At 40.9% G+C, this 12,000-nt stretch overlaps 1 protein-coding gene across 1 annotated transcript; it reads right to left on the bottom strand.

The window, feature by feature from the left end:
- Positions 1-591: 591 nt before the first annotated feature.
- Positions 592-8,482, bottom strand: LOC128101076 (cystatin-13). Its single transcript, XM_052723858.1, has 3 exons — positions 8,255-8,482; positions 3,138-3,251; positions 592-675 (listed from the first exon to the last, which is right to left on the bottom strand). Exons 1-3 carry the CDS (start codon positions 8,480-8,482, stop codon positions 592-594), a joined length of 426 nt encoding a protein of 141 aa, XP_052579818.1.
- Between the last annotated feature and the right edge of the window lie 3,518 nt (positions 8,483-12,000).

Here is a 12,000-nt window from a genome sequence, read left to right as displayed (position 1 = left end):
AAGCCTGTCATGAATGAGCTAAGTCGAAACTGACTTTCTCGGGAATGATCAGAAACATGAGATGGGGGAATGGATGACCTCAAGGATGGCCATGCAACTGACAGGTGCTTTGCTAGTGTTTTGTTAATTCCATGCACACGTGTGGACTTGATGAGCGAAGAAGGGGTCCCATGGAGCAACTGTGGACAGTGGAAAAGTATTTATGCTTGGAACTTGGTTAGGCTAGAAACAGCAACTGTTTATTTTGGCAGCAGATTGTCTCTCCTCAGAGATAAAGGAACCACCCTGAGAAGGTTGCCAAACCCCCGAAAATAGCTTCACTCATTCTCAGCACCAGATCCAAAGAACTCTCTCTCTCTCCTCTCTCCTCTCTTTCTCTCTCTCTCTCCCTCTCTCTCTCTCTCTCTCTCTCTCTCTCTCTCTCTCTCTCTCTCTCTCACACACACACACACACACACACACACACACACACACAAAAAAAAAAAAAAAAAAAAACCATAGTCAGTGGGTCAGAGATGGTGGTCCATTATCTTTCAAGCATCTTTATTAATTAAAAGAAAAGTGAGAGTGGCAAGGTGTACTGGATGCTGATTAGATCTCTTTGCATTGTTTCTTCAGCATTTTAAGTTCAAATTTCCACGGTTTGGAGCTAACAATAAAAATGCAAAACAGCATCTAAAAAAGAGAAAAAGAACAGTTATTTAGGGAACTATGGAGATGGCATAGTAAAGTACCTGAATTTGGATCCCAAGAACCCATGTAAAAAATTCAGTCATGGTTGTACATATCTATAACCCAAGCACAGGATGAGCAGAGACAGTCAGAGAGGTCAGTGGTCCCCCCAGTCTACCAATCAATGAGCTCGAGGAGAGAACTTATCCCAAAAGATAAGGTAGAGAATAGTCTGCATGTATATGTGCATACACATATACATTACACACACACACACACACACACACACACACACACACACACACACAGATATGAAAGAAATAAGGAAATCACATAAGTCCCTATTTCCAGGTCCCAGGATTTGACTCGAGAGGACTAAGAGTGAATCAACCATACCCACTGCACCGCATGCCTGGTCAACCTTGATCCTTAAGGCAGAGGAGCCAACCTTCCTCACAAAATCATTCTAAACACAGGAACTGCTCAGCCTTCCAGTCTGCCTCCAGCTACAACCCATTTTCCTGTGATCCACAGAGGCCTTTTGCTTTATTGGATTCTGCTCTATGGAACCAATAAAACAAGAATAGAACAGAGCCACGTGTTTTTTAGAGAGAGTAGAAAAATCTGTCCAGACACCAAGCAAAATAGGCTTCAGGTGGAGAATCTCAGAGAGATGTGTGACCTGGTCTTGGATCTTGCAGAAGTGCAGCTCTAGTCTCATGGTGGACAATGAGCACCCTTGTTTTTCTAGTCTCTCCCCTAAAAATTCACATTAACTTAGAATAAAAATGTAAAGTTGAACCACCTCTATGGCAACCATATAAATGTGAATAACATCCCCAAGCAAAGATGACAAAGAAATTGCGTCAAAATATGCATAATGCACAGTAATTTAAAAAGCAGAGGGAAGAAAAGCTTCAAGTTATATGAATTTCTATCAAGGTTGACATAGATGATGTTCAAGGAAACTCCTGGGAGAAAAAATTAGACAATCATCAAGGGTCCCAGAAAGACCCATACTACCATTTTTATCTCTAGTAAAATTTCATGTAGTTTTAGAAAACATTTATGTACACTTATACAACATTGAGATATAAAATATCTTTGCTTATCAGACATTAATGTTGATCCCATTGTGAGAGACTGGCCCTGTGTATCCATTCAGGCACAAGGTCTGGTTAACACTCGAGCATAGCTATGATGCCCCTCAACTCTAACATGAAAGAGCAAAAGACAGAATGTGGGATACTATATCAAGCAAGCCTCCCAAGGCTTCCATACAACAGCAGACCTAATAGAATCAGACAAAATGATTTCTTCCTGACACTCCCTGCTTCAGGGATTTCAATGAAGTGGTCATGCCATGCTCTTCACTGGCTGAGCTCCTCCCAGTACATGGTACTTGCGTCAGGGTCTCTACCAAGATGGCCACTACTCAGGAAATGATAGCAGAGTCTACTTACCTCTTCTTTAAGAAGGGCTGCCGAGGTTGGCTCAGTGGGTAAAGTGCTTGCTGAACAAGCATGAGGACCTGAATTCAGACTCCAGCACCATGTAAAAGCTAGGGACAGCATCACACACCTGTAACCTCAGCACTGTGGGGAACAGAGACAGATCCCGGGGGCTTCCTGGCCAGCCCATCTAGCCCAAATGACAAGCTCCGTCTTCAGTGAAAGACTATATCTCCAAAAGCAAGATGAAGAGCAATAGAAGATAACCCAGCATCAACCTCTGGCACGCATATGCACAAGCATGTACACATATACTACTACTATTATTATTAACAATATATAATAAATATTTGAAATTAAAATGGTAGATTTCCTCAGGACCACCTATTTATGAAGAAGTGGATGAATACAGGCTGGTGAATTTATGCTAGTTTGGCTAAGATGTCCCTAATTTTAGTAAGAACAGATCCATATGCCAGGATATCCCTCAGTCCTGAAAGAGAACAGAACACTATTTTTCACTCTATGGCTTTGTACCAGAGTAGCCTCAAACAGAAGGAATGAAGCTTGAGTAGCTCCAGCTTTATCAGCCATCCTCTGTGAAGCACTAATATATGATTGTGAGTGACCCACTAGTCTGGAATATTCCTGCCAGTACACACCACAGTAGTAGAAGGATTGCTCAAAATAACCCTGTCCAGAATGCAAAATAGCAAGAAATAATGAATTGGCTTTGCTTTAAGCCCATTTTTGTGTATAATGTATATGTCTCTCTGTGTATATTTGTATGTATATATGTCTCCCTGGTTGCATGTACATGTATACATGGATGTGTATGTCTTGTAGAATAGGGTAGGATGTTGTCAATGATAGATAATAGAAACAACACCTTAGTTCTGGAGTCTGGCTACAACAACCTCAAACAGAATAGAGTTTAAATAAGAAACTGGCCTCACAGTGTTCTTTATCACACAGGTGGGACAGGGGACATTTCCTCTCATGTCAGTTACATACCTTTTTCATTTTAGGATCATTTTGAAACAAGCAGTTTTCATTTTCTCCTATAATTTTCTTGCACATCGTTCGGGCAACATTTACTTCAAGATAGTATTCCAGGCTGTCTGTGATCTGTCAATGAGTCACATAAGTTAAATCTTATAGAAGAAAACAGCACCAAGCATCCCCTCTGAGAAGGCTAGACTATCTTCCTCCTCTTCCTTGACTTCTACAGCTCCTGGAAGAAGTTTTAAGATTATTTGAAAGAATTCTTACCATGACATCTGTCTCACTTCTCTCTGACAATGGTTTTATTTTTTGTTAATTGACATTGTTTTTGTATATATATATATATATATATATATATATATATATATATATATATATATATAGAGAGAGAGAGAGAGAGAGAGAGAGTATATGTATGTATTCATGTGGGTAGGTATATTTGTGCACGAGGGTGCCTATGTGAGCATGCACAGAGAGGCCACGAGTCAATGTTGTCTTCTTGGATCACGTTCACTGAACCTGGAGCTCATTAATTTTGCTAAGCTAGATGGCAAAAGAGGTTCAGGGATCTGCTTATCTGCTCATTGCCCCAAGAGCTGGGGTTGCAGGCGTGTACTGCCACGTCCAACATTTAAGTACACACTGTAGATCAAATTCAGGTCCTCATGCATGTGCAGAAAGCACTTTACTGAGCCTCCTCCTTAGCCCCTAGGTTTTTAATTTTAAATAGCAAATAATAGCAAGTGTTCCCAGAATGAAGCAAGGAAATTACAAAGAGCATTCTCCAGTGAAAACTAACTGTTTATTTATTGTAACTTGAGATTAGGTGATCTGTAAAAATAGAATATTTAATTTTTGAGATTTTAGAGGCTACACATTCCCAGATCCAGGAGCCCATGTCTAGCAGGAGTCTTCTTGCTACATCCTACCACAATGGAAAGCAGAAGGACAAGGAGCACAAAAAAAAGGCAGGAGATTGATTGTGAAGCCTCAAGACCTTTAAAAAATAGATCAGTGTCCAAGCTAAGTGCCAGCCAGCTTAGCAAAATCAATGCGCTCCAGATTTGGAGATAATGATCGATCACCTGTGGCCTTTCAGTGCATGCTCACACAGGCACCTACGTGAGTGAACCTACCCATGTGAATACATACACATACCATGTACATGTACACACAATAATGGTGTCAATAAAAATAAAACAATTGTGAGAGAGAAGTGAAATAGATGCCCAAGTTAAGAATTCTCTTTATAGCATAAAAACCTCCCCTCGGACCACATCTCCATACCCTCACATAAGGGATTACATTTCCAAAGCATGTTTTTGGAGGCAATTATGAGAGAGCCCAGGAACTGACAGACCAAGGAAGAGAATAAAGAATTCTACAGTTATTTTAACTACACCTGAGAGTTTAGCCTCTGCTATACCCATCTTTCAAAAATCTAGAGGCTTTTTTTTATGAGGAGAGTTCTGGTGATTGCCTCTTATTTTTATAAAAATGTAAACATTATACTTAGTGCTTAGTCTATAAATAAATCCATGCTAGGCGGAAGAGGACTTTTTAAGCAAGATGCAAAACCCAAACAGCATACGGGGAGAAAAGAACTAAATGCTATATTGCTATGTTTTCAAAAATCTGAAGACCCTATAAGCAAAATTAAACTTCAAACACTGAATGGACAAGTACAGTCACACACACACACACACACACACACACACACACACACACACACACACACACATACACATACATATACACATGTGTGTACTGAGTCAATTTTATATGCATAACAAATTTATCAACTAATAGATAATTAAATAATATGAGAGAAGAAAGAACTCATAGAAGAAAACACATTGTCCTTAAACTAAATAAAAAGACACATTTTTTCATGGTACTAGAAATACAAAGTGATATATTTTCACATCTATTAAACAGACAAATATCTAAAAGACAAGGGAGTTCTAATATTGGTATGATGAATGGCAAGAGACACCCACACACCAGCAGCATGGGCAGGAACCTAAATCTCTTTAATTCACAGCCTAACTGAGGCCCTGTGCTCAATGTCCAGCACCACAAAAAATAAGTAAATAAAAATAGATTTAGTAGTATTCAGGGGCAATTTACCATTATTTTACAAATACACTCTTTAACCAAGGAATTAAACTTCAGAATATTGCTATGCTTCATGCAATGGCATGTTCATTGTTCTACTTTTTCTATTAACAAATCCGCTTATTTGCTAGGATATGAGAAAAAATAACCATGCTTTATTTCAGTTTCCAAGGTATGATGAAAACTGAGATAAATCTAACAGTACTTAGGTGAATTCCTATGACATTTTGAGTGCCAAAATAGACAGCAGTACGATTTCATGAATACAAAAATATACTTAATTGGACCTGTGAGATGGCTCAGTGGGTAAAATCACCTACCACCAAGCTTGCCACCTGAGTGTGATTCCCAGAATCCACATGATGAAGGGGACTAACTCCCACAAATTGTCCTCTGACCACACATACAAGCATACAAGATACCATGTCCTCCCTTCCTCCCTCCCCAAACTCCTTCGCTGTCTCTGTTTCTCTGTCTCTCTTGAACACACACACACACACACACACACACACACACACACACACACACACACACGAGGGATTTTTTTTTAATCTTAAATCTTTCTACAATGTATGTACATGGAAAGAAAATACCCAGAAGGCGAGAGCAAACTACTTTTGTGGTACTCTCAGGAGTAACCAGCCAGATTGAAAATGCAAGAACCTGTTTCCTTTCATTTTTATTGTGTATGTATCCATGTATATGTGCATAAGTGTGGGTGCACATGTGTGGTTATGTATGTGAAGGCCAAAGTATGACATCAGGAGTCTACCTCAATGCCTCTCTATCTTTTTTTTTTTTAATTTTATTTTAAGCAGGAAGTCTCACTGAATCTAGAGCTCTCCTACTCAGCAACACTGGCTGGCCAGAAAACCTCAGGGACCCTGTCTCTGCCTCTTTCAGTAGTAGAAGTAAAATTAAGCACTGCCACATCTAGCTTTTTAAAACATGAATGCTGGGGATCAAACTCAGGGCTTCATACTTGTACTGCATCGATTTCCTAACTGAAACACCTCCCAGCCAGGCTTTCATTTTTAACTCAACTACCAATCAGAGCCCTAGAACTTTTATATAGATCAAGATAAATCAAGTTTCTCAACCTCAGTCACACAGAAATCTTGAAACTGGATCTTTCTTTGTCTGGGAGGCCTGGCTGTTGTAAGATAGTGAGTAGAATTCTAAGTCTCAACTTAACAGGAACCAGAAGTAGCCCTTCCGTTCACATCATCTACAAACACCCCAGGCATCACCAAAAATCCCCTGGGAGCAAAAGCCATCCTTCATTGAGAACCGCAGCTGTGCATTCAAGCAAAGCAGATGTCCCCTTCAAGAAAACCACATATTTAAATACTGTAAGTGGAAAGTGTGTTAATATATTCAGCCTCACAAATGTCTTAGGTTAGCAATATAGTACCCCAGTCAGTCAGCTGTCTCTCCATGACCATGGGGCTCACTGGGAGCTGTGACAATACCACAAGAAAATATGATACCACATATTGATGAATCAAGAAAATATCAAAATTTGAAATTCCAAAGCAAGGTTTATATTGAACAGATATTGCTTTCACTCCACCATAAGTCACAAAATCATAAGTTAAATCATTACAATTTGGAGAACATCTGTGCTTCTCAAGTTAAAATAATTAAAATAGTTAAATAATAAATAAATAAAATAGTTAAATAAAATAATTAAAATAATAAAAGAGTCCTTTCTCTGACTTTGGACTTTCTAGGAACCTCTCTTTTTCCTTTTGCTGCATGGGTTTCCACTATCCAGCACAATTCAGAAGCTGCTCTCCTCATCCAGTCACTCAGAGTCACATACTGATTAAAATCACAAGGATTTGGGCTTATGTCTTGACTCTTCTGCTCAGCTATGCAACACTGTATACTTTCTGTGCCTCGATTTCCTCTCCATAGTACAGAAGAATAACTCCTACCTAGGAAGCTATACAAGCTGAATGAGTGAGTCATGAAAAACAAAGCAGACCAAGAGGAAGTAGATGTTCTAATTGAGCCTCAGTAGTTCAAGGCTGCTGTACGAGGTCATGTGGACTAGCACTCAACACTGCACAAAATCTGCAGCTGCCCCTTTTGAGCTCTGACCTACACTTAAAAAAAAAAAAGATTTATTAAGTTGTGGTAAGACTAAGCATCTCCCTTTGTATTTAGGCTGGGCAAGGCAATCCAATATGAGGAATAGGTTCCCAAGAGCCAGTCAAAGTGTTAGGGACAGCCCTTGTTCCCATTGTTAGGAGCCTCACAAACAGACCAAACTACACAACTGTCGCATATATGGAGAGGGCTTAGGTCAGCCTCATGCAGGCTCCCTGGTTGTTGGTTGTGATTATGTGAGTTCCGATGAGCCAGGTTAGTACTTTGCTGATACCCATGGGATACCTGCCCCTTTCTGAACATAAACAGAGGAGTAGATTGGTGGGGAGTGGGGGAGGGCAGAGGGGAGGTGGGATGAGGGAATGGAAGGAGGTAGGGGAGGAGAAACTGCACTCAGGATGCTAAATAAATTAAATAAAAATGCTTTAAAAGATTTATTTATTTTTATTTTATGTGTATGAACATTTAGCCTGTATGCACATATGTGTACCATGTATGTGCCTAGGGACCACAGAAGCCAGAAAGGGGTGTCGGATCCCCTAGAACTAGAGTTACAAAGAGTTGTGAGCTGCCATGTAGGTGATGGGAACCAAGCCTGGGTCCTCTCTGCAAGAGCAGCAAGTGCTCTTAACCACTGAGCCATCTCTCCAGCCGCTCACCTATACTTTTAAGGTAAACAATTTTAATTGATATTTTATGCTTTTTCTCTATCTCAGACTAATAAATAGGGAAATCTGAATATGTTTTTCACTTTTCAAGTAAAATGATATATTTTAGATAGAGACATCTTTTGACCTTGTTTCCATTCCTATGTAGTAGCTATCCCTGACACTATCTCTGTCCTCAAAAGAAGACCAAGGGATAAAGGATCAAGGAGCAGACACTGCACCTACCTGCTCCTGAGATTTTAGGATGTCCACCACCTTGAAGTTGTACTGGTCCTTGCTGGCCTTGTTATACTCCTTCATGGCGTACCAGACTGCTTGCCGCACATAGACATAGGTTTGGGGTATGTCTTCAAATGGCCTCACAATCTTGGGTGAGCCCCAGGCTTGGACTCTTCTAGACACAGGGCCCACTATGATCACCAGGAGCAGCAGAGCCTGTAAGAGTCTGGCCATGGGACCTTATTCAAGGAGACACATACTAAGTTCCTTCTTTCTTTCCAGAGCTGGTGGAGATGCAGCCAGTAATGGCCGTGCTGTCTCTGCAGGTCAATACTCCTTTCACCTCAACTCCTGACACTGCTGTGGGTTAAAAGGAAGGGATTTCTGTTGACATCATTATGATACGGCACTATAATGAGAAATACATATTTGATTTCTATCTCCCATTTCTGTCATTATAACTCTAGGTATTCCTGAGTGACAGTGAGAGAATGGAGCAAATACACATTCCACAGTAAGCCCTTTTCAGCCATGTGTAAGTTAGCTCTTGGTGGACCCTTTGGTAACTAAAAAGACAGAGCTCATTGCCAGAAAAACCAAACAGATTGGACCTTTCAATTCATCTTTGACCTTGAAGGGATGGAGATTGGGTTAATCACCAGTGAGTAATGATATATTATTTTTGCCTGTATAATGGAACCTCTGTAGCATGTCTGAAAAGAATTCAGAGAGCTTCCAGATTGGTGAAGACGTGGAGATTCGGTGGAAATGAAATGAAATCCCAAGTACCCAAGTACCAGCCTTTCTTGTTGTACATCGAGCTTCTCACCTGTTCCTTAATAATTGTCCATTCCAAGGAACAGGTGGAAATATGATTGTAATTAGAATAAAATTAAGATGTGGAATATTTACCCTGAAGATAGGTCACAATCCCCTCATCATCTTTGAGAGGATCGGTACAGTTATTGCTGAAGCAGGTTAGTCTTTGCAGAAGTGACTTTGTACCTCTTTTAGTCACTTGCTCCTCCACCATGTTATGATACCATGCAGAGGTCCTCATCAGATGTGGTCCATCAATTTTTGCGTACTTAGAACCACAAACCTCAGACCCACATTAACCTCTATTATTTTCAATTTATGATATTCAGTCATAACAGAAAATTGATAAGATACCAAAACTGAGGCAGAGGTTGTGGGGACCTTCCATTGGTAGCAGGGTTCAAAGAAAGTGTGAGCTACCCTGGGGACCTTCCACTCGTGATTGGCATCTAAAGTGGAAATCTCATTGAACTGAGTCAAGCCTGTGTTGCCTTAGGCTGGTGGCAGGTGACGTTGAAGTTTAACTGAATCACTGGGTGTCCTTTGATGCCTAGAGAGAATTAGAGCATTGCTTGGAGACCCCACACATGTGGTTCCAGGGGTGCTTTGTGAATTTTAAATAATGTATACACAGCAACAATGAACTCTTAGGATTTCTCTCTCCTTCTCCAAAGAAAGTTAATTAAACAAACAAACAAACAAACCCTCTCCTGTTAGAATTTAGCCCATTTCCCCATCTCAGCCATTTGTTTCCTGGGAGGACTTACACTTTCATCACTCACCCACCCCTTCACCTCCCATCCCCCACCCTTTTTTTTTTTTCCGAATGATACCATCTCTTTGTTCCCAAGGTCACGATGCACAGAGATGTCTGAATCAGATCTCTGTGCACAGGCAGCATGGGAAGCACTTCCTCAGCAAGAATATATTCTCCAAGTTCTTCATTTTCCACGTACAGATGTGGCAACCCCCACCTGAGATTTCACACAGGCCTGAAAGGCTGTGTCCCCAGAACCTCCCCACTGACTGAGCAGATTAGAACTCAGATCTTCTTACAATCCTGGGGCTTGTCAGGCCCTGTGCCTCTTACGTCACTCCCTCACTGCCATCTCCCATGGGTGCTGTATACTGAGTAGCTAGCCCCTCTACAAGGGAGGAAAATGAGGCTTATTAAGAAGCCAAGAAAATGCCTCAGGCTACTTGATGGAGGCTTCCAGGCCTAACCACTGTTGGCCTCACCCTGTTAACCTACCTCAATTTAGCAGACATGCACACGTTAAGCCACAGCCTGGAATACACATTTGATTTGGAGGTTATCCAGTTTTACCAGAGAAGATAAATTGAGTTGAAATTTCTAACATCTGGACAAACTGGTTAAGGCGTGTACAGTCTCGACAGTGAGCAAGTAAATAGCCTAAGAGACGTTGCAGAGTTTATGAGAAGTGGAAAGACTGCATTTAGGTGGTACATAGAATTGGATGGCAGGGTATTTCTGAGGTCTTAATTCGGCCATTCTCTGATAACATCATTCTGGCCCCGTGTATCCTCTCCATAGGTAATGTCAATCAACTCATGCGGTAGGTTTCTCAAGCGGACAACTGTGCCAGCTTGGTGCACTTGAATCCATCCTATAAGTGAATAATCAGGTGTAGCATTGTACCTCACTCTGATTTGGTTTATCCATAGTGAACTGTGGTTCCAAAAGTACCAAATAGAAAAATTCCAGAAATAAGCAGCTCGTAAATTTGAATTAATTTTATTGTAGAGCACTACAATTGCTCTATTTTGCTGGCAGCTATTGATCATCCTTGCATATATCTATGAATTAAACTATCATTGTATGTCTAGGAAAAAACAGAATATATATGATATTAATACTACTCACAATTCAGGCACCTACTCTAGAGAAAAAGGCAAAAAAACAAAAACAAAATCCCCACATTTTAGCAACCCAGCCACAGCCACTTTGACCCTGACCTCTAGCGACTTAAGATGTCTTATGCAGGCACGTGGAGCAAAATTCCCAATGACCTATAGCATCTGACATAGAAGACTAATCTCAAGAAAGACAACGTGTGCTACAAATTTTATTACTTAATAAGATAGTGAGATGCCCATCTATCCATACAGATTTGGACCTCATACAAACGGTCTATAAGATCGAGTAGCTGCCCCTCACTACTGTAAGACTTCTACATCCTATCAGCCATGAAACTTCCTCTCTGTGGTCTCATCTGCTACCCACTTGTAGAGTATTTCAATGGATTTTCTGTTTGTGTCCTTGGTAAGTTCCTTTTACTAGCTTCCATTGGCCTTGCCTACTCCATCTTCAACAGCATAGACTGGTCATCTTAGAATGTTCTCCCCACAAGTAACTGCAACTAGTTTCCTGACACATCACTTGCTCAAATCTCCACTGTGGTCCCATTAACCTACCATCACCATGAAGTCGATGTCGAAGGAGACATAGGATGTAACCCCATGTTCCAGACAATGGGACCTCTCCACCTCCACCCTACTTGCCCCATGCCTTAAGTATGTTAACCAGACCCATTAATCACCTTGCTTCTTACTAGATGTATTACAGGTGAATTTGAACTAACTATTCAATATGTCTTTCTGTTCTCTAATCGATGAATTACTTTCTTGGTCCTTCAAGACTACCCTGAACACTCTACTCTGTACCATGTCTAAACCGAGTTCTCAGCGATGTTGCTGGTCTTTGGGCCTTAAAGAAACTGCTCTGTCCCATAGACGGTACCTTTATCTGCAGTGAAGACTATGATTAAATGGCCTCTATCCTCAGCTTGCTCTCCACCACCATCACACTCAAGCCATGCTCCTGTTTCAGGTTAGGCATCTGTGGGTTTAAGCCCCAGGTGCTTCTGGCCTCTGGCTGCACTCTCCTGTCAGATAGTCATACCTGCATCCCC

This window comes from Peromyscus californicus, unplaced genomic scaffold (assembly GCF_007827085.1).
Source record: "Peromyscus californicus insignis strain IS unplaced genomic scaffold, ASM782708v3 Scaffold_7__1_contigs__length_154581171, whole genome shotgun sequence".
NCBI lineage: Eukaryota > Metazoa > Chordata > Mammalia > Rodentia > Cricetidae > Peromyscus > Peromyscus californicus.
Note: the sequence above shows the minus strand (reverse complement) of the source record. Positions and strands in the feature narration are given on the sequence as shown.

Coding starts and splice junctions, on each gene's coding strand:
- LOC128101076 (XM_052723858.1), bottom strand. CDS start 8,482: ATGGCCAGACTCTTACAGGCTCTGCTGCTCCTGGTGATCATAGTGGGC. Junction 3,252..8,254: donor TCCTAAAATCTCAGGAGCAG/GTAGGTGCAGTG, acceptor ACTCATTGACAG/ATCACAGACAGCCTGGAATA. Junction 676..3,137: donor ATGATCCTAAAATGAAAAAG/GTATGTAACTGA, acceptor TCTCTTTTTTAG/ATGCTGTTTTGCATTTTTAT.